Source organism: Gadus morhua, chromosome 10, assembly GCF_902167405.1.
Source record: "Gadus morhua chromosome 10, gadMor3.0, whole genome shotgun sequence".
In the NCBI taxonomy this organism is placed as follows: domain Eukaryota; kingdom Metazoa; phylum Chordata; class Actinopteri; order Gadiformes; family Gadidae; genus Gadus; species Gadus morhua.
In genome coordinates, this window is record NC_044057.1 from 21,073,627 (window position 1) to 21,096,126 (window position 22,500).

General features: G+C 49.1%; 1 protein-coding gene across 1 annotated transcript in view; it reads right to left on the bottom strand.

The window, feature by feature from the left end:
- tenm1 (teneurin transmembrane protein 1) overlaps window positions 1-22,500 on the bottom strand; it is a gene marked incomplete in the record, with an annotated part of 143,465 nt that overhangs the window by 26,017 nt on the left and 94,948 nt on the right. Inside the window, 3 exon segments of the mRNA XM_030367748.1 lie at window positions 12-95; window positions 3,361-3,515; window positions 19,864-20,096. Of these exon segments, the coding sequence (XP_030223608.1) occupies window positions 12-95; window positions 3,361-3,515; window positions 19,864-20,096 (472 nt within the window).

Genomic DNA, 22,500 nt, shown 5'->3' on the forward strand with positions numbered 1-22,500 from the left:
TCTGTGTCTACCTGAAGAACGATGTTGTTGTCAAGGATGTAGAGCGAGTTGTCCAGGGGATTGATCGCCAGGTCCGTCGGCCACTCAAGACGCACCTGTAAACACACACGACAGACGCATTCACATGTACGTCAATACACGTACACACATGTAAGGCAATACATTGAGACAAAGGCATATTCACACACACACACACACACAGCCACACACACATCAATACACAGGCAAACATAAAGAGCATATTACAAACACCGACCCTCACACATACACACTCACACATCGATACACACAAACACACACACACACACATACACACAAACACACACACACACACACATCGTTACACACACACACACAAAGGCATATCACAAGCACAAACACACACGCACACAGACACAGACGCACACAGCAAATCATTTATTTCCATTCCCTTTAAATATCAAACTGCACCACAGTGCAAATAACTGCAAATAGCTGGCGAGAGTCAATCACAGGTGTTACAAATAATTCTTCTTCAATAACACAGCCCTGAGCCGGCCGAGCCTCCCAGGCCTTCCAAAGGTCAGTGGCGGGCAGGGAGCCTCTGTGTGTTTATAGAGGATCCGCGCCGGGCTCCGCTTCTCGGCACCGGACCAAATGTCACCCAATAACCGTGATCACTGTCTGCTCAAATAACAGAGGTAGCCGCCTGCGACCACCACGGGGCCCACACACCCAATGGAAGGGCACCTGGTACACAACACAACCACACACAGAGGGGTGCTCGCACACGCACACACACACACACACACACACACACACACACATGCATATGTGTGCATATGCGTAGGGACATGTCACCAAAATCTAGAGGCAGGCTGGTGCATGTTTTTACACATGTATACACACAGACAGTCACATTTCGCAAAAACACACACTCACACATGTATACACACATAAACACACGCACATGCACACACACGTACAAAAGCTTTCTTCTCACACTCTCAGACACACACACACACACAGATACAAACACCAATACAGACAAACCCACAAAGAGAGGCACCCACACAAGCAAACAAACAAACAAAGTCAGACCCACACACACACACACACACACACACACACACACACACACACACACACACACCTATGCTCAGAAAACCATATTGATCACATCCTCTTTGTGGTCTTTCAGAACCAGGCGCATACACAACAAACACGTGTGCACACGCAGACACACACAAACACAAGGACCCCACAAACACACACACACACACACACACACTGACTCGGAGACAAAGACTCCAGTCAGGTAGTGAGTTGGGTCGGCGGCTGCCGAAGACAGGCCTGCGTGGTCGGGGATCAGCCAGGTGATGGATGGCATCCAGGACCCATCCGTAAATAAGTGGATCATGTTAAATTGCCACTGACAAGTCCAATTATAGCCTCTGTCAAACGAGAACGAGGGGGTTTCAGTCCAAAAGCCCCATATTATGGGTGGAGGGAGATCCATCACAGGGGGGGCTCGCGCCACGCGCAGGAGACAGACACGCAACCGTCCCCTTCCTGATGCCTGGCGACACGGAGCTCCCTGGACTGACTGCGGTAGAGATCCCTTTTAGATGTGCAGCGGTACTGCCATGCCAGGCCCCACCAGGTGCTACTTTTTACACTTTCGGTTTGGGTGTCAGAAACACTAGCTTGTCATAGTTGTTGGGTGTTCCATATTTTTTACCTTGTAAAAACAACTGCAAAAACAGTGTCCATAAATCCTTGTTCAAAAAAGGATATGACATGAATGTATAACAATGGTAAATCATTTCTACCTAAACCTCCATCTATATTTATCCTTTTGTCATCAACGGACACATTGTTCTGGCTGATCAAGGAGCCTATCCCATTATGTCTGCATTCAACCCTGTGAATCAAAATAATCATCACACAATACTCTTTGCCATTGTGTCTTTGCTGAGGTGCTGAGATGCACACCTTAATTCAAAAGCTTCCATTGTTTATATTCCAATACGACATGTCATCTGTCACTTTTCAATTGGTGTTATCTGGGTGTCTCTTCCCTCTGTGCATTTATGGCCATAACATTCTCGACCTAGCAAAGCCCCACTTAGCTGACGGGAAAGAACCTACTCCAGAAATCAGCCTTATTTGTCTTTGACATAGCAATCACAAAACCCTTATGAGTGTAGGACACCTCTCATCGTATGCTCTAATCAGCGAACACTTTTCAAATGTATGAGACAAATATTGGTTATTTTAACCATTTTGACGTGCATAAAACAAAAAATAAATAAAAATCACATTCTTGCAAAAAATCCAGAACTTTACTCAATCATTTTCCTTTTAATAAATAATCCAATAGGCATAAATCATGTCTTGTGCTTTCGAGGATATCGACAACTAATCCTTGAAACAACTCAACAATGACACCTATGAATCCCTTTTGCATGATGAGAAAAAACATATAGACCCTATGTGAAACCAATCAATAGATAGATTAAAACGCCATAAGGGCCTCTTTAAATGTATCATGTAGAACCGTTATCACATCTAGACAATGATGCAATGCACACCAACTCTTGTAAGCACAATCAACATCTGTATGATACACATATGCATGGGTGAGTCACATAATTGTGTGCACACGCACACACAAATGCACACACACACATAAACACACAAGCGAGCGAGCGAGCAAGCAAACAGACGGTCAACGTAGCAGAAACTCTCAACAAAACACACACACCAACACAACACAACGCACGCATGCACGCACGCATAAACATATGCACACTTACGCACACACTCACATACAACCACACACAACCCAAGCACATTCACAGCATGTGAGCAATGAAGATCTCTCCGTAGACTAAGCAGTTCATCTATAATTCATCCTGAGCTCTAATAGGGGCGATACAAGTGAGCTGTGTGAACTGATGGGCCGTGCAGTATCCGTCTTAAGTGTTATGCATGCTACTGTCTATATGCATGCATGCACTCACACACATGTGAGCGCACACAGATGCATGCTCGCACAAACGCATGCACACACACACACACACACACACACACACACACACACACACACACACACACACACACACACACACACACACACACACACACACACTGTATGCCCACGTGTGCACTCTCCTGACACACCAAGGTGCACTTGCTACAATATACTGTATACTGTAAACAGCCATTAACACCAATCTGATGTTTGTTTAAGTGGCGAGTCTTTTAAATTTAATGAGTCCTTCATTAGACATTAGGATTCTCTTAATGAGAACAGGGTCTCGCCTCGTTCCCTCCGCGCTCCCCCATCCAATCCCGGCCCTTCTGCCAGGGACTCACCTGAGTGATGTCCATGCGGGAATCACAGCTCAGCGGCTGGGTCGGCATCAGTCCGTTTGAGCCAATCACGGTGGAGAGCAGACCCCGCTCGTTAATCTTCTGAATGGTGGTGCCATCAACAAAGTAAACGACGCCCCTTTTATCCACCGCAATACCTGGGTGGGAGAGAGAGCGAGAGGGGGGGGGGGAGAGGGAACACAATGAGGCTTTGAATTGGCACATGGTTAAAGTAGTGGGGGGGGGGGGGGGGGGGGGGGGTGGGGGGGACTTGGAAGAAAGAAAGAAAGCGAGTGCGTCGACGTGTGCGTCGGTTCAACAATTAGAAAGATAGACGGAGATCGAGGTGAGAGGGAGGACTAAAAGAAGGAGAAGGGAAAAAAGGGAAGAAGTGAGAGCGGGGTGAGGCAGAGGGACGCGTCCAACTCGGTTAGCCATTCAGCTCGGCCGCTGTCTTATCAAAGGCACTGCACCAGCCAAACGTAATTATATTTCCATTCCGGGGCCCACTAAAGGGATTAGAACAAGGCGACTGGAGGAAGGACTTATTTGTCACATTAGTTGCAGCGGTGAGGTGCTGCGGTGAACTCCTGACCCAGGGTCGCCCGGGGGGGGGGGGGGGGGGGGGGGCGTGCTGTAAGCGTATCCGCTCACGGACCAGCACACATATTTGCAAGCGTATTTAATGAGTCATATGTCATTGTTACCGATCAGGCTGGTGTGACAGTTGTGTGTCAGCTCGGTATTGTTTGCTCAGGCTCGTGTGTCTAATGCAAATTCATGTGGTTGTTTTGCAACACCCATTGTGTGTGTGCCCCGCTACTGGCGTGCACAGTTTGGTGGAAGTGTTTGTGGTGTGTGTGTGTGTGTGTGTGCGTGTGTGTGTGTGTGTCTGTCTCAAACATGTATGTAGGCTGCTGTTAGTTTTTTCTTTCCAAACGGTGCTTTGGGGTTGGTTTGTATGAGGGCTGTTTAGATACGTGTGGACAGGGCCGGCGCCGACCAATTGGGTGCCCAGGGCAAGATTTGAGATGAGGCCCCTTGAATCACAGCTCAAGGGCGTATACTGAGACATTGAGGGGGTGGAATTTATACAATAATTTCTGCCTTTTCTGCATTAATTTATGGTGAAGATATCTTTGTTTATTTAAGGAAATCACAACAGCCTCTTCGTTCCTACCCCAATGTACCGGGCAATTCTATGTCTCTGGCACACCATACCGACAGCCGGCTGTCAGACAATGTCGGGCTGTCCGTGAGCATCATTGGCCCTAGTTTCGGAGGTTTGTCACTGTCCAGCACAATTGTCTGCGGTTTTTCGGCCGATTCAGCAATGTTGAATCAGGGACTGAGCCCGTCAATGGGAGAAATAACTTGGCTTGGATGTTCAGCTACAGGGACTCAATGCACTAGAGGAGAAAGAGAAGTGAGCTTGACTTTGTCAAGAGGGCACCCACAAAAAGTCTCATCTCATCTGATCGTTTTCCCATATTCGCTATGAAAAGCAGCTATGTTAAAAACCATCTTAGCGAGCATGGTGTGAAACGTTAGGCATACGCTGCTTTCTTCGCTATATGTTTGTATATATCAGTCCTTAGTCATAAGTCTTCCCTTGGCCAATTTTGTAAGTGCCGTAAGTGCAAACCTTAGGCGAAGACCCATTTGGCCTTCTTCGTGGCTGCTTTGTTTGTTTGGTGCCTCAGGGCCGTCAAACTCACACAGAAAGAACATTGTTGTCTGGTTGTTTGTAAGATTTCGAAATAATAATAAAATATTTGTGTGTATGTGTTTGTGTGTGTGTGTGTGTGTGTGTATGGGTGTGTTTGCGTGTGTGTGCGTGGGTGAGAGTTGATTTGGACGCTGTATTCTTGAACTCTCCTTGTGGAGGGAAGCTGCAGCAGGCCGGGAGGGCAGCCTGGGGGCGGAGGGGGGGGTGGCGGGGGCAAAGCGTCACCGGGTCCAGGACAAAGCATCACCGGGCCGGGCACAAAAGGTCAGCGCGGCGTATGAATCATCTGTTATGGATGAGGGCCGACCTTCACCGGCTTATTTCCATACAAAGAACGTTCCGGTGACTCAACCCGTACACCCCCCCCCCCCCCCCCCCCACACACCTCCTACACAACACCTCAAGTTCCTCCGTAAAAAGGAAAAAAGAAAAAACAACACTGGTAACATTATGCTTATAGCTAATTAATAGTCGGCCTGTGTGAATGTAAATGTAAATGGACTGCATTTATATAGCGCTTTATCTAACCATTGGCCACCCAAAGCGATTTACAATATTGCCTCACATTCACCATTCACGCACACATTCACACACCGACGGCGGAGTCAGCCATGCAAGGCGTCAGCCAGAGCGTCGGGAGCTAACATTCAGGGTTAGGTGCCTTGCTCAAGGACACCTCGCCACTCAGCTAGGAGGAGCCGGGGATCGAACCAACAACCTTCAGGTTACCAGCCAACCCGCTCCACCTCCTGAGCTGCTGCCGCCCGCAGTGTGAACTGCGTGAGATGGCGAAACAACGACATTACGTTACCGTGACCGTGGCCCATGGTTCATACAACCATTCCTCACCTCTGAAAGGTGAGTAACCTGTAAAACATTGAATCTCAGCTAATTCTGAAGCTCCAGTGCGCAAACTCCGCATCCATACCGATATTACGGCGAAACTTGGACTGGCCATGGCTGTGCATCGGACCGTGCTTGCGCTTCGAGCATCTCGCCTACCTTAAATCCAACTGTACGCTGGATAATCAAGTGCCTTTCCCTCCACACCGCTTAAACACATAAACATAATCCTTATGGTTCCTCATTAACATCGAGCGCGGTCGTTTCTCGTATTTCCCCCCCCATTCACACAATCACATCCACCCTGTTGCAGTCATGAATGTGCGGTGAAAGTGGCGTGGTGTGTCCGCGAAGGCTTGCTTCACTTTACTTTGCTCGCTTTATCCGGCAAAGAAATCTAAGTCCATTGGTGTGTTCCTGTCAGTCTGCCGTGCAGCTCCTGCCGCCCTGCACATCCAAGGCTTTTGTAAGGACACAGTTTGGCTTACCCTCCGCGTCCGGGCCAGTGACCTGGCTGTGTTCTGTTGGCGCGGAGGTGGCATCCTTCCACAGGCTCACACGCACACACACGCGCAAGTGCTGGCTCACACACACACACACACACACACACACATACACACACACACACGTACAAGTGCTCACATGCACGCTCTAACACACACACGCTCACAGGCACACACACACACACAGGCACACTCGCACTCGTCTATGTGGCAGCAACACCGAAATGTACAAACGTCCTCCAGCGAGGAGGCCCTGGGCCGACGGCGTGAGTCATAAATCGTGCTGGTAGGAGGGAGGGTGGCGAGAGGCGGTGCAGAGGGGAGGTGCTGGAGAGGAGTGCCCGGGTCACCATGTTTCCTCCAGAGGCCGGAAGGTGAACTGTAGACCTCTCCCTCTTGGCCCTTTCATCATTCCCTCTGACACAGACAGATTATAGTTGCCACACTACACCCACCGCCCCATGGAACCTCACTCCCCCCCCCCCCCCCCCCCCACAACCCCTCACTCCCCCCCCCCCCCCCACAACCCCTCACTCCCGCCCCCACCCCCACCCCTCACCCCCGGCCGTCGCCACCCACATCCCTCTTCCTGCTCCCGCTCTCTCATTGTCTCTCCGCACTTTCACTCTGTGTTTTTTCAGAGTCATTTTCTTACCCCTTTTTTTCTACATCTCTCCCTCTCTCCCTTGGCGGCTCTCTCTCTCTCTCTCTCTCTCTCTCTCTCTCTCTCTCTCTCCCTCTCTCCCTCTCTCTCTCTCTCTCTCTCTCTCTCTCTCTCTCTCTCTCTCTCTCTCTCTCTCTCTCTCTCTCTCTCTCCTCTCTCCCTCTCTCTCTCTCTCTCTCTCTCTCTCTCTCTCTCTCTCTCTCTCTCTCTCTCTCTCTCTCTCTCTCTCTCTCTCTCTCTCTCTCGCGCTCTCTCTCTCTCTACCACTCTCGTGAACGACCGCACCTGTGCAAATCAAATCAGCGGCCTTTGACCTTTCAAACAGGTCTCCACGGGGCTCCTTTTTTTATCTCCGTCCCGGTTGTCCCATTCACATTCTCCCCCACTGTCACCCGACATTATGCATGAGCGATGTCCCGTCCCCACACAGTCAGAGCCTGCAAATATTGAGGATCACACTCTCTCTCTCTCTCTCTCTCTCTCTCTCTCTCTCTCTCTCTCTCTCTCTCTCTCTCTCTCTTCCTCTCTCCTAACCCTCCCACACAAGATGCACACAAAGGCACACACACTCACCAATTTCAACACCTTCTCCCTGACTTGTCACTTGCTTCATCCCCCCATCCAGCCCATCCATGCTACCACGTCTACTCGGGTAACCCTGTCCCTGATCTTAGAGCTCATAAATCCTGCACAAGGACATGGAGAGGCAGAAAGGACTCTCTCTCTCTTTGTCTCTGTCTCTCTCTCTCTCGCTCACTCAACACCAGCAGACTGCTTCCCCTCCCTCTTCAGCCATCAGAGCCCCCCCTCCACCCCAACCCCAGCAACACCATCACCCCCAGCCCCATCACCCCCAACCCACCCGCTTTTATGTATGCCTCTCGTCTCTCTCCCTATTTCTGCCATGCCTAGTTCCCTCTGTTCTTTTAATGCCTTTTGTCGCAATTTCCCCGATGCACTCGGCAGTGCGCAGTGGGCCCGGGATTAGCATGTGTTGCGTTCACACGCAAGCCCCCACTCTCCCCGGTGCGATCTGCAGGCGGGCGCCGTGCAGACACACACAGCAGAGAGGTCCCACTTCATTCATGCACACACCAGTGCACAATAATGGAAAAGAGAGTAGAAAGATAGAAAGGCATCCCGCACGCTCCTCTGTTGTATTATTCGACAGAGAAGGATTTAGCTCTGATGGTTGTTGTTGTTGTTGTTGTTGTGGTGGGGAGAGAATATTGTGCTGTGGTTATTGTAGATTAGCCTATATTCCGCTTGGCGGTTGTGGATTTTCCTGCTGAAGAAGGGAAAGCCAGTGCGTGTTTGCTGCGCTCAGGGAATTTCTTTTTTTACGATGGACGATGGATATTCACAGACTTCAGAAGACTGTACACCTCTCCCCGGGTGAACCCTGGTGTGTGCTGATGCTGGTGTTTAGGAGTTGGCAGACAGCGAGGCGGGGAGATAATTGAGATAAATCTCGCCTCCACTGGGAGACGGACATTTGGGTTTGAGTTGGAACTGTGGGCTTTTGAAACCGTCAAAGAAAAGAAAATTAGACTTGAATTGCATTGACCTTGGACGAGAGGGAGCCAGGCCTTGCATGAGAGGATAGGAGAGGACCGAGAGAGAGGAAGAGCGCAGCGGAAAAGAGGAGGAGGAGGAGGAGGAGGAGAGGATGCCGCGGTGCTATTCACATTCAGCTCAGATGTTATTAGAGAAAACACACAAAGTGAGCGAGACAAGGAGGGAGAAAGAGAGAGAGCGTCCAAGACAGAGAAGGAGAGAGAGAGAGAGAGAGAGAGAGAGAGAGAGAGAGAGAGAGAGAGAGAGAGAGAGAGGGAGAGAGAGGGAGAGAGAGAGAGAGAGAGAGAGAGAGAGAGAGAGAGAGAGAGAGAGAGAGAGAGAGAGAGAGAGAGTGAGAGAGAGAGAGAGAGAGAGAGAGAGAGAGAGAGAGAGAGAGAGAGCGGAATCAGAAGAGGGGGAAAAGACAAAGAGGAAATGATGAATAATTGTTTCGATTTGGCATTACAGGCCAATCACACTCGATCAGTGTATCTCTTTGTTCCCTGTGCTTGTCAAATAAATATCTGTTAAAATACCCCCCACCCTCCTTTAATATTGAAATGCGAACCGATCTGAATGATGTCGTAGAGAGGGGTCTTCTGGAGCATCAGTGTTGATAACAGCTATTCCAGAGAGAGAGAGAGAGAGAGAGAGAGAGAGAGAGAGAGAGAGAGAGAGAGAGAGAGAGAGAGAGAGAGAGAGAGAGAGAGAGAGAGAGAGAGAGAGAGAGAGAGAGAGAGAGAGAGAGAGAGAGAGAGAGAGAGAGAGAGAGAGAGAGAGAGAGAGCATTCCTAGGGTAAACATCTGGGGAGAGGGGAAAGGGTATAGGGGAGGTCTGGGGAGAGGAGAGAGGGGAGGTCTGGGGAGAGGGGAGAGGGGAGAGGGGAGGCCTGGGGAGAGGGGAGAGGGGAGGTCTGGGGAGAGGGGAGGTCTGGGGAGAGGGGAGGCCTGGGGAGAGGGGAGAGGGGAGGTCTGGGGAGAGGAGAGAGGGGAGGTCTGGGGAGAGGGGAGAGGGGAGGTCTGGGGAGAAGAGAGAGGGGAGGTGATTGTGTGTGTGTGTGTGTGTGTGTGTGTGTGTGTGTGTGTGTGTGTTGTGTGTGTGTGTGTGTGTGTGTGTGTGTGTGTGTGTGTGTGTGTGTGTGTGTGTGTGTGTTCGACTAAGATATTTAATGGAACACTGCATTTAGTGTGAAACCAAAATGATTGCCAAAAGGTCATGGTACCACGCTTGCTAGTGATTAACTTAATAATTCCAGGATGGAGGATGACCTAGACCATGTACAATGCATAATAATAAAGACACCTTTTTTGTGAAGACATATTTTTCAATAAATATTGACTCATAATGATTGACCACAAGATTATGCTTTCCAATAAATTAATACAAATTTCAAATGTTTAACTTAGGTGTGTTATTAAATTGAAATGTGTTTCCTGACCAGTTATTGCAGAATTTAATTAGCTCAGCTAGCTCTGGATAAATTTCTGAAAGTTCTGAAAGAAAAATACGACTATATAGACCCAAACAAAAGGTTTATTCAAGGTTTACCCTAGCAACCGCTACCAACCCTCTATCTCGCCACAACCTCCATTTTTATGGCTCATGGAAGACATTTGAAAAATACCATCTGACTTCCGTTGGATAGGGCCTTCACTGTTGTGTTTGTTATGAAAATGTTGGTTGCCCTGGCACGTCGTGGCTCGCCCATTCCAGCTTCCCAGTTTATTGTTATGTCCTTTTTCTTTTCTGCTGCTACATCTTAAGGACGCCATGACATGAATATACTTGTTTTTCCACCTAGCCTTGTTAGAACCTTGTTCAATCCGGTGAATCATGTCCACCTGCAGCCTGATGAGTGCATGAGGGTAAAACAGCTTATTTTGTCAACTCGATCATATCCTGAAGGATCACGTGAGATTTCCATGACGTTTGATTCCACGAGTGATACCTCTTGTGCATTGAGAATACATTACTTTACATGGAGAATTGTAAGCTAAAGACATCTTCTGAACGCCCCTTCCTAATATTTAATAGGCAGCAGCATTCTCATAACAGTGGGTTTTACTTGCCGTTTCATTGACCCTTGACCTTGAGGATGAGCTGTGTGCATCAATATAAATATATATATATAAATATGTATCTGCTGTTCGCATGGAATAGATACCTTGGTTTATACATAACATGCACGGGGTGTGTGTGGGTGTGTGGATGGGTCTTTCCATATACCGTTTTTATACTTATTATAGCCCTAAACATTACACTGCACACAGACACCCGTTGTTAAAGTCAGCCTAACAACCAGCAGTGTGACAACATGAAGGCCTATGTCCCTGTGTGTGTGTGTGTGTGTGTTTTTGTGTGTGTGCAAAGCATGCAGTTGCATTGGGCGTACGTGTTCATGTATAAACCCATGCTTTACTGTTTGGTACCACATGATGGACGACCTCAGACACATTAAATAGATCTTTATCGCCTCCATCTGTCACTGCCGGCAGATGCATAAACGTGTTGTGACATCCCCTCGGAACAATATCATCACCGTTGAAAAACAGCCATTCACTAAGTGTGGTTTCTAATGACGACTGTCCGTCCAATATGGACTCCAAAAACACTTCCCCTACTGTCGATCGATATCAGATTGCATCATAACTGGAGCGAGTAATGTATTTGTGGGGGATCTTTGGCTAGCAGGAATAATTCATGTTGCCGTTAATTAATTATGCATTAAAGCCCCACAGACTGTGAGTAATTAACAGCCTAAATCAGACACTGTGACTCATCTAATTATAAACTGCTATAAGTTTGTTAACATATTAACCCTTATTAATTACATATTGATTACCACCTTTTTCAGGGCCGGTTGTTTCTTAACTAATGCAGAAGCATGCAGAGCCAAAACACATCAGGGGGAGAATTTGCCGAATCACATGAAGATTTCGCAACAGCAACATGCTAATGTCACTGTGAATAAACATTTCCCCTCGCTTTTTTTTTGCCACGTGAAAATATGCGGCTTGGCGGTAATTGCCTTGTTTGATACTAAAAGAGAGATCCAAAGCAATCACAGAGGCGGCAGACAAACCCAATTATAAAAGCAATCGGAAAAAGCTTTATTTTTTCAGGAGACATCTGTATGAAAGGCTGGGGGATTTCAGGATCAGCGGGGGGGGGGGGGGGGGGGGAGGCAGGCGGAGGAGGGGGGGGGGGGAGGAGGGAGGGGGGAGGAGGGAGAGGCGGTGGGGAGGGGAGGGTGGCGGCAGATTACGCCCCACTGTTTGGTACATCAAACAAACAGAGGGGGCAAGGTTTCCATCAAGAGAGACCCTGGAACAAGACGTCATAGTGGGCGAGGGGGTGGATTAGCCCGACGACGGCTTTCGAGAGTCGCGATCAGATGGGCAGGAAGCACAAAAGTGTTTTTTCGCTTGTCGACGAAAAATAAAAACATGGCAGAACATCATCACAAACGTGACAGGGGAGATTCAAGTCCACAGCGATGTGGACCACGCCGTGCACTTGAAAGGGGAAGGAATGAAGTGTTGTTCGCCTATTGACAAAGATAACCACCGGATCTCAGCTTATCTTTAGATTTCAGTAGGTGGAAGGGCGAAAGGGAAGCGGAAGTGACAGTGAAACTGAAACACTTGTTTCAGTGGGCCATAGGTCAGACACACACACGTGCACACGCACACGCACACACACACGCACACACACACACACACACACACACACACACACACACACACACTATCAGAAGTTTCTTAAAAGGGGACATCTCCCCCTGCAGGACAAGAGGACTATCTGAACATCGTTCTCATTTTGTCATTGGTTGAACCTTTCTGAAAGCAATTCTGAGCTCCGTCGGCCCATGTCTCCCCAGGACGTGATGCGGACATATCTGCCGTTGTGCTAGCGATGGTCCAGACAGCTGGTCAGCCACTGCTTTCCCCTGCCTATCTGTTGCCACTTTTCTCTCTGAGATCTGCTCATGACAATGGTGGCCAGTTGCAAAAATTTACTGGACTGGAAATAAACATGAACACACACACACACACACATGCACACATGACAGACAGACACAGAAACACACTATCAACACATACATGCCTGAAAGCATCCATTCTGCCAACTTGTATATGCAGGCATCACTAAGCATCCTGATTGTTCTGTACAAACAAGTACAGAAGTCCTGCTGTTCCTATGATCGCTTCAGAACAAACACAGAAGAGATGAAACAAACACACATGCACACTGTCACACAAACCACATGATCGCTTCAGAACAAACTCCTAGAGTTAAAAACGAATACACAGTCACATTGTCGCACAACGCACATGAACAAACTCACACACACACACACACACACACACACACACACACACACACACACACACACACACACACACACACACAGAATAATATAATAACTTCATGTGCATGTGTGTGTTTGTGTGTCTGTGTGTATCTATGTGTGTATGTTTGCTTGGGAATGTATATGTATGTGTGCGTGTGTGTGTTTGTTTAGTGTGTGTGTGTGTGTGTGCGCGCTTACATTGGTGTGCGTGTATATGTGCGTGCATTAGAGATTCGCCCAGCAGAAAAAAAAAAAAAGCGTCTCATTTATTCCCCTCTCTCCGTGGCATCGCTCCATCCCTCTGTCAGCCTGCCTGGGTCCCAGTGGTGTGTGACACGCTGCCTGCCAGCCAGGGCCGTCGCAGCCAGTTAAACGGACACGGATGTCACATCCCCCATGATCACACTGACGTTGTCAACCTGCCACACCTTTAACAAGACACCCATAACACAGTCTCTCAGCGCTGCCTCACAGGGAGGGCCACGGAGGGGCTGGGGACCTCGGCGTGTTCGCCAAGGCATACATGTGTCAATCAAACCGCAACCAAAAAAAAAAAAGACGTAAAACGCACACACACGCACAAAAGTGAACCGACTTTAACTGGAGCACCTCGAGGCGTCTCTGGCCTGGAGCCCGTGTTTCTTATTGACCTAGAGCTTCGTTACACACGCACGCACACACACACACACACACACACACACACACACACACACACACACACACACACACACACACACACACGCACACAAACAGGGCGATTGGGTAATCTCTCCGGGCAACACTACAAACTCTGACTACAAACAAGCTGCCTGTCACCCCGGCCGCAGTTATAAAGTCCGGACGGAAGTGGATACCGGAGATTTGACTGCCAGTTGGCACGTCGTTTTATTGTTAGCTTACAGTGGACTTTTTAGAAAAAAATAAAGCTTGTACGGCTGTTTACTGTTTGGGGAGCCGCACGTCCTCCCGTGAAATACGGAGCGTGGTGGCGTGAGTGCAGTTGGAAGCGCTCTGCAGAACGGCGCACAGAGTATGGAAGTCGAAGCTTACTTTCTGGTGGGTGGCCTGGGAGCCTCTATCACTCGGAGCAACCCAGGAAAAACATTGTTTTACAACTCTATCTATCTATCTGTCGGCAAATCATTGGCGCTTGGACGGCTGTTGGACGCCCCGGACGACGGGCTACGAAGCCAGAGCAGACGTTGTTTCTTTTCTTTCTCTCAGTTCACCGAAATCCCACCAGTGCCTCAAGTAAATTCTTCATATTGCCAGCGCTTAGCGATCCATATCTCTTCATAAGCTATTGTTCCTTCTCTAATTACCACGGAGGGTGCAGAGGGGAAAATGAGCAGTGGTAAAAAAAAAAAATACACAAAAAAAAGAAAAGGAAAAGCAGAGCCCTTATGGAATCATGCTATTTTGCATTATCACAGGGTACGCTGCTGTGTGATTAATTCATGTGTGTATCATTAATGCAAGAATGTCCAGGGGCAAAGACAAAGGCTCAGTCAATGTGAAATGCAAAACAAAAGGAGGCGGATAGAGTGCACAATGATAGTCAGATACAGAAACACACACACACACACACACACACACACACACACACACACACACACACACACACACACACACACACACACACACACACACACACACACACACACACATTTGCACACTGGAGAGCAAGCTCACACGCACACAGACACACTTGCACTTACACGCAATCCTACATGCACACAAATCTCATGGCGGCATGTAGACAAACTCACAGACCACACAAGCACTTGCACACAGGTAAGCACGCACACACACACGCGCGCACAAGGACTTGGAGGTGAAATGCATTGTCAGAATATCAGACGCCCTTCGGTGCGCTCAGCAGCGCTCCATTTAAACCAACAGCAACAACGATAGTTGACCCTCCGAGGGACCAGGTGGCTACAGGGCCATTTTAATATGGAGATGAGTTGAGGGACTGTCGCGGCTTCACCGGGATTCGGACACAAAAAGACATTGCTCTCGCTCACACGCCACAGCTATCTCTCATGGTAAACGTCCTCCTCCTCGGCCTCCTCTCTATCTGTCCTCTATTTCTCCCTCTCTCGTCTGAGCACGTGCTCCTCCTCCACCTCTCTCCCTCGACCTATTCTGTCCTCCAATCTCTCCCTTTCTCCTCATTCTGTTTCAGCCTCCCATCCTCTTTCTTTATTTATTACGAAGGGAGTGGGGGGGGGGGGGGGGGGGGGGGAGGCGGGCAGCGATATCTCGGTGAACACACACACTCTCAACGCCGTGCAAGCCAAATGCGCCAAAAGTCCTGTATTTCATATTCCTCTCTGGTATGAACGTGTCCTATATTCCTTCGAGCCCACTAGGCTTTTCCCTGGAAGAGAGAGGTGCGTCTGTGCCTGATCGCACAGTCCCAACCACACAGCCCCGGGATTAAACCCAGTCTGGAGAACAGCAGAACCCGGTGTTCAGGCGCCGGAGTCGTGATTCCAACAGTCCCAGTGCAGATCATTCGCCGACTCCGGCAGTGGCAGCATGGCACCCATCCCAGAAGAGAGTCTGGACTGTGGCGGTGGGGGGAGGGCGGGGGGAAGGGGGAATGGAGGGTTGGGGGTTGATGATGTGGGCCGTAGTTTTACGACCAGAACCATCATTGTTCCGACCGCTATTAAACCAATAATGATAAACCAAGTCCTTGGGAAGACATGCTCCTACATGCGGACCTGGCGTTGCTCCTGCCCATTGTGAGGAGACGTTCATGGGGCTAAGCTCCCTTTGTGCGGTTCGACCGGCAGCCGAGGCAGATAACGTGCGGGCCCCCGATGCGGTGGCCAGCCTCTCCCTGGTTCGGTGTCTCTAGCCTGGAACCGCAGCGATGTGGCATCTCGACCGCCGGCCGTGTCTGTGGAGCTTCCAGGCTGCTCAACATGCTAATAACCATGAAATGGTTTAAACAGTCCACCGCGTTAGCCCGCCGCGCCCCGACACACTATCCCCTCCCTCTCTCTCGCTCCATCTCTCTCTCTCTCTTCTCTCTTTTTCTCTCTCTCTCTCTCTCTCTCTCTCTCTCTCTCTCTCTCTCTCTCTCTCTCTCTCTCTCTCTCTCTCCCTCTCTCTCTCTCTCTCTCTCTCTCTCTCTCTCTCTCTCTCTCTCTCTCTCTCTCTCACTGATAGCTAACCTCACAGCAGTGGGGATGAGCACGATGGGCATCAGGCTGTGTGTGTGATGGTGTGTTCGAGAGAGCAAGAGAGGAAAGGGGAGAGAGGGAAAGAGAGAGAGAGTGAGAGAGAGAGAGAGAGAGAGAGAGAGAGAGAGAGAGAGAGAGAGAGAGAGAGAGAGAGAGAGAGAGAGAGAGAGGGAGGGGGAGAAAGAGAACGATGGAGGGAGAGAGAGAAAGAAAGAGAGAGAGAGAGAGAGAGAGAGAGGGAGGGAGAGAGAGAGTGAGAGGGGGTGCGAGAGAGAGAGAGAGAGAGAGAGAGAGAGAGAGAGAGAGAGAGAGAGAGAGAGAGAGAGAGAGAGAGAGAGAGAGAGAGAGTTAGAGAGCGATATAGGATAGATGGAGAGAGAGACGGAGGGAGAGAGCGAGAGTGGCGGAAAGAAGATGGAGTCAAAAGGAAGATATTTGGTGGCAGCGTGTCAGCTTGTGATAAGGGCATTAGTCTGCCCCCTGTGGGTCAGAGAAAGAGAGTGACGCTGCAAGCACACTCACACAAACGCACCCACAAACACACACAGCCACACACACATATTATGGAAAACGAAGACTCACACAAGCACATAAAACACACAGACACACACTCCCTCTATAGATGTCGGATTTGCTGTCTGGGTGTAGTTCACAAACACCAGATAAGCCCAGTCGGAGGTAAAAAAAAAAAACGCCATCACCCAAACTTCCACCATGGTGTCACTCATTTAACTCCAGCTTCTGTCGGAATGTACTCGTACGCACACACACACACACACACACACACACACACACACACACACACACACACACACACACACACACACACACACACACACACATTGACACACACACACAGACATGTACACAAACAAATGCAAAAACAAAGGAAGAAAGGGAGAAGGAGAGAAAGGGGCGAGCAGAAGGAAATAAAGGCACAAACAAACAATAGAAAAAAAAAAAACATGCCTATTCCTCCAACAACAAGCTGGTTCCTCCGAGTGTTGGAATAAACCCTTGGTGTTGTTGAGCAGAAGGGTGGAGGAGGGGGAATGGGTGGGGGTACGCTGCGGCGGAGGGGGGGGGGGGGGGGGGGGCGTCCAAACACATGCGAGCCAAGGCGGCCAAGGACCCCCTGGGACGGACGCCTCTTTCATGTCAGACAAGGGGATTCCTCCTAAATGGAGCAAGGTCTTTTATTTACTAAGCTAATTGACTGTGGTGCGCCAGGCGCTTAACAATGCCCCAGATCTCTTCTTCACCATTGGAACGCTTGAAGGGCACTCGGTTGTAATCCTATGGAGGGGACTATGGGGCAGAACGCCGCCCCGAAACACCATTATAGATTACTCCTTCAGCGGTGTTGTTTACACCCGCTGCGTTGAAAAACATGGCGGAGATGGCAAGGCAAGTCACAAACGCCGCTCAGAGAGAGAGCGCCGTGCGCTGCAAAGGGAACACAGGCACGCAGGCAGGCTTGCATACGCAAACACACACTCACGCACACACGCATGCGCACACGCACGCGCACACGCACGCGCACACGCACACGTATGCGTACAATACACACAGTACAGAGACGCGACATGATGATTCACCGAAGGGACAGAATCAATTGGGGGAAGGGAAAAAAAAAAGAACCGAAAGAAAAGGAAGGACGAAAGAGAAAAATAGAGGAGGGAGAAGAGTGAAACGTCAGTAATTTGGACCACGCAGCGAACCAGAGGACAGAGACCAGATCAATGGGTGAAAAATCACAGGACTGCGGCTTCAAATAGAAGACTGATAGACACACTGTGATGGCCCACAGCTCATTACCATCCCAACACTAAGGGTTGTGGGGGTGGTAGGTAGAGGTGGGTGGGTGGCGGTCTGTCCTGGCTGGATAGAGGGGTTCCAGCAGTGCTCTCTTGAGCATTCTTCAGAGAGCTGGTTAGCTGGAGCAACAATGAGCGCTGGTGAAAGCATGCGGCGCTGCCATCGGCAGACACGGCGGCCATACAAACGCCTGATCCGAGTCGCACAGAGAAAGAAAACACAGAGAGAGAGAGAGAGAGAGAGAGAGAGAGAGAGAGAGAGAGAGAGAGAGAGAGAGAGAGAGAGAGAGAGAGAGAGAGAGAGAGAGAGAGAGAGAGAGAGAGGGAGGGAGGGAGGGAGGGAGGGAGGGAGGGAGGGAGAGAGCGAGAGAGCGAGCTATCGAGGGTGAAGGGAGAGAAAGAGAGAGGTAGAGTGAGAGAGTCTAGGGACAGCATCTTCAATTAGTGCGTGAAGGCTATGCCTAAGGAATGTACCAAGGTATGAAGGGCGAAGTAAGAGAGCGAACATTCGTTTCATTTGTCAAAAATTTGACAGGGTTAGAAGCAAAGAAATAAAGAAAAAAAAGCTAAATTATTATGTGAATTATTGTGCTTCGCCTCGTTCCTCTGGTCGGTGTTGTAAACCATCTATTACAAAGCGCTTTGTTCTGGCATTGGGGTTGGCCGCCTAATTAAGCAGTGTTGAAATTACAGGGCCCGGGTACGGCCTGGCAATGGAGACATGGCGTTACGGTGGTGAGAGTATAGACTGCGAGGTGTGTATCGATCGCCGTGGGGGCCACTGCCTTTGGATTCACATTCACCGCTGCCGGGGCTGACTGACAGGGCTGGCCGGGGACGTCTGTGGGTGTAGAGTGAGTGACAGTCCCGAGGATACCTTTTGAGTGTGGGCCGGGTAGGATTGAAGGGGCCAGGTGTGTGGGTTTGATTGGAGAAGGGAATTTGACAGAATGCATATTCCCACCCCCCCCCCCCCCCCCGTCGCCTCTTTTCCCTTAGAGACACAGCTGTTTTTTCCCTTTTTTTCCCACTCATGTATCTAATCAAGATCTCATCTGTTTGTCGTATTCAAACCTAACATAGCGCCTTTCATTGAATACCCTTAACCTCTGATCAGCAGTGTGGATGGGATGCTAAGCATCGGTTTCCCCCACCTGCTCTAGTCATGCTGCAAGAGGAGGCTTGGGAATTGGAGATCCATGTCAAACTGCCATTCGTTTTCAATCCGGAGGTACGAGGAGAGCAGTATGACGGAATGAGCCAGAGGAGACGGGTGAGCAATGGGACTGTGCAGACAAAAAGTTGCTCTAGTTTTGGAGTTTAATTGTTTCGCTCACTCCTTCCAAACCTCAAAAAGCAGCTGCCAGTCACCCACGTCCAAAGCAGATGTTGAGTTTGAGCACCAGAGTTTGAGCATCAATCCGTCCATGACGCAAATCGCAGCAGAAAAAAACAACCTTTGGTCCCGTCGTAAACATAAACAGAGATTGAGCCATCGTGAGGCTTTCGTCAGGGAAGCCGCAGCATTTGGGTTTTCAATTACCGAGCAGAAAGTTGGAGAGTTAAAGTGGCACAGTTACGGTTCAGTTGAGGTACGATAAGGGTTAAGGTTGTGGTCATGGTAGTTGTGAGATGATGTAAGGTAAAGTAAGGTAGAGTGTTAGGCAAGAGTTAGGTATGGGTAAAGGAAAAGGCTCGGGTATGGGTAAGGGTGAGGATTAGCTTCATGGCGAGACAAGGCTCCAACCTCGGGGATTGGTCAGAACAAGGACTAATGTAAGGTCAAGGTGATAGAAACGGGTATGGGTAAAGGAAAAGTTAACGCGACAGGGCGGTCCTACCTCTGGGGTTGCTGAGCGCCGCCTCAGTGGCCTTCCCTCCCTCCCCACAGTGGTTCTGGTCGAAGGGTAAGCACTGCTCCCCGGTGCCAGCCACCACCTCCAGGTTTCTGGCCGGGTCCTTGGGCTGGCCCAGGTTCCTCACCCGGTACACTCTGCGGCTGCTGGTGTCCGACACGTACAGGATGTCCCCCATGGGGTCCATGGCCAGGTAGTACTTATGAGCAGGGCTGGTGCTACGAGGGAAAGAGAGGGTTGGGGGTTAGGGGGGGGGACGAGAGGTGAGATATAGGGGGGATTTGGACAAATCTGGCCATTTGTGGAGCGGCATCGTAGACGGATATGTCGATTAGAAACACAACTCTGTCTGTTTCGGTGACTGCAGTGTGCAGCGGTACAGCAGAGTTTCTTGTTTGTTCGGTTGTATCTCATGGTATATAATAAACAATTCAAATTTCTCGGTGGAAATTAAATACACAACGACGTTGCTTTGTTGATGAATGTAGAACTGTTGTCACCAGCGTTGCAGGTTTAATAAGGTTTGTCTCAGCCTTTCTTTGTTTTCCCATCATTCACATCATTAATTAGTTAATTGTGGAAAGTGTGTAGAAGGCATATATTAAGGCTACAATATTTTCGAAGTTAATGTATGTGTCAGTATAGCCAAACATGACATTTAACGTTTATGCTAAACAAAGCCATCTGGAAGCCGTCATGGAAACTGATGTGGACTGAATGTGTAAATAGTGCTGTGCATATTAAACTCTTAGTCAGTCCAATCTAATTGGTTTTTACTCTAAAGGATGATGATCTTAAGGAAAACATTTCCGAATCGAAATTCATGCAAAAAATAATTTGCTTACATAATATTCATTAGACAAGTTCAAATAGACTCTTTTCCAGCACACGCATCTTAAATCGCTTCCATTAATTTCTGTTGAAAAGCGGGACAAACAAAAACAACAACCACAATAACAAGGAGTACACAGGGCCGTGCTGGGCATCTGCCACTCAAAAGCCAGTGCATTAAGCCCATAACTGTAGACACTATTTTGCACTGAACTGCCTGTACATAATTTACGCCCGGTCCTCTGGGAGTTTTTCGCCGAGTTCAAAATCATTCCTGCGCTTCTTGTTTCCGGTGATTCGCCATCTTCCTTTTCTCTATCTCATCTTTGTATTGGTTTACCCGACGTGTTCTGTGCTGGATGTTGCATAACTGATTACCCATTTCTTCACCTGTCTACAGCTCAATCAGATGCTCAGGGCTGCGAACAGAGGGCCAGTCAGGAGACAGTAAACAAGCTACGATAATTAAGGAAAACAGCAGAAGTCCCAGCGCTGGAACCTCCTGTTCCAGTTGAATCGAGCAGACATCATCGGTGAGATAGGGAGACAGAGAGAGAGAGAGAGAGAGAGAGAGAGAGAGAGAGAGAGAGAGGTGATGAATAGAGAGAGAGACAGAGAGAGAGAGAGAGAGACAGAGAGAGAGTTGATGAATAGAGAGACAGAGAGAGAGAGAGGTGATGAATAGAGAGAGAGAGAGATAGAGAAAGGGATAGAGAGAGAGAGAGAGAGAGAGAGAGAGAGAGAGAGAGAGAGAGAGAGAGAGAGAGAGAGAGAGAGAGAGAGTGAGAGAGTGAGAGATAGGTGATGAATAGAGGAGCGAGAGAGAAAGAGAGAGAGGTGATGAATAGAGAGAGACAGAGAGATAGAGATAGAGAGGTGATGAATAGAGAGAGAGAGAGAGAGAGAGCGAGAGAGAGAGAGAGAGAGAGAGAGAGAGAGAGAGAGAGAGAGAGAGAGAGAGAGAGAGGAAGAGAGCGAGCGAGTGAGATGGAGGTATGATCAAACCTGACTTTCTATCAGCCTGCCTCGGCTCTTAGCCATTGTACAAAAGCAGGACTCGCTCACTTGTTTGCTTTATTCCCGCTCTCTCTCTCTCTCTCTCTGAAACTCCCGAAGTGAGAGAATAGACAATGGTATTTTATTTGGTTTCACGGTGAGTACACCACATATTGCCTCCCCGCGGAGACAGTCCTGGTTTGAAGCCCCACCGGCTGATGGGCTCTTTGCTGAGAAGAAAGTGGAGCAAAAAGCTTTGAAAAGCGAATAAGGATGAATAATTAATAGACTTTGACTTGGGGGATAACAACGGTATGGAATAACAGGGGGGAAATGCTACCACGCCGCTAACTACAACAATGGTACAGGACAAGAGAGGGAAGGAAGTGGAATGATGGTATGGAGTGGTAGTGCTGGTTGGTTGTGAGGAGGGGGTAGGAGAAGAGAGGGGAATGGCGGCGAAAGAGAACAACAAGAAGGACCCCCAAGTCGGGGCAGACGGCAGGTTTATAAATGCGCATCTCGAGGCACATTATCACGTTGGCACCGAGAAAAGGGACACGCGCACTAAAACATATAAAAGTAATAAACACCTTGTCAGGGTACCTTTGGTGCATGGTGTGAACCGCTGGTGTTTGCATGGGTGTTTGTGTGTTTGTCTTTGTGTATGCCTCACACAGTAACCACATTAGAGATTCACACCACACACTCACGCACACAGACACGCACTCACCGACACAGACGCACACACACACATGCACACTCACCCGCACCGACTCACAAACATACAGGCAC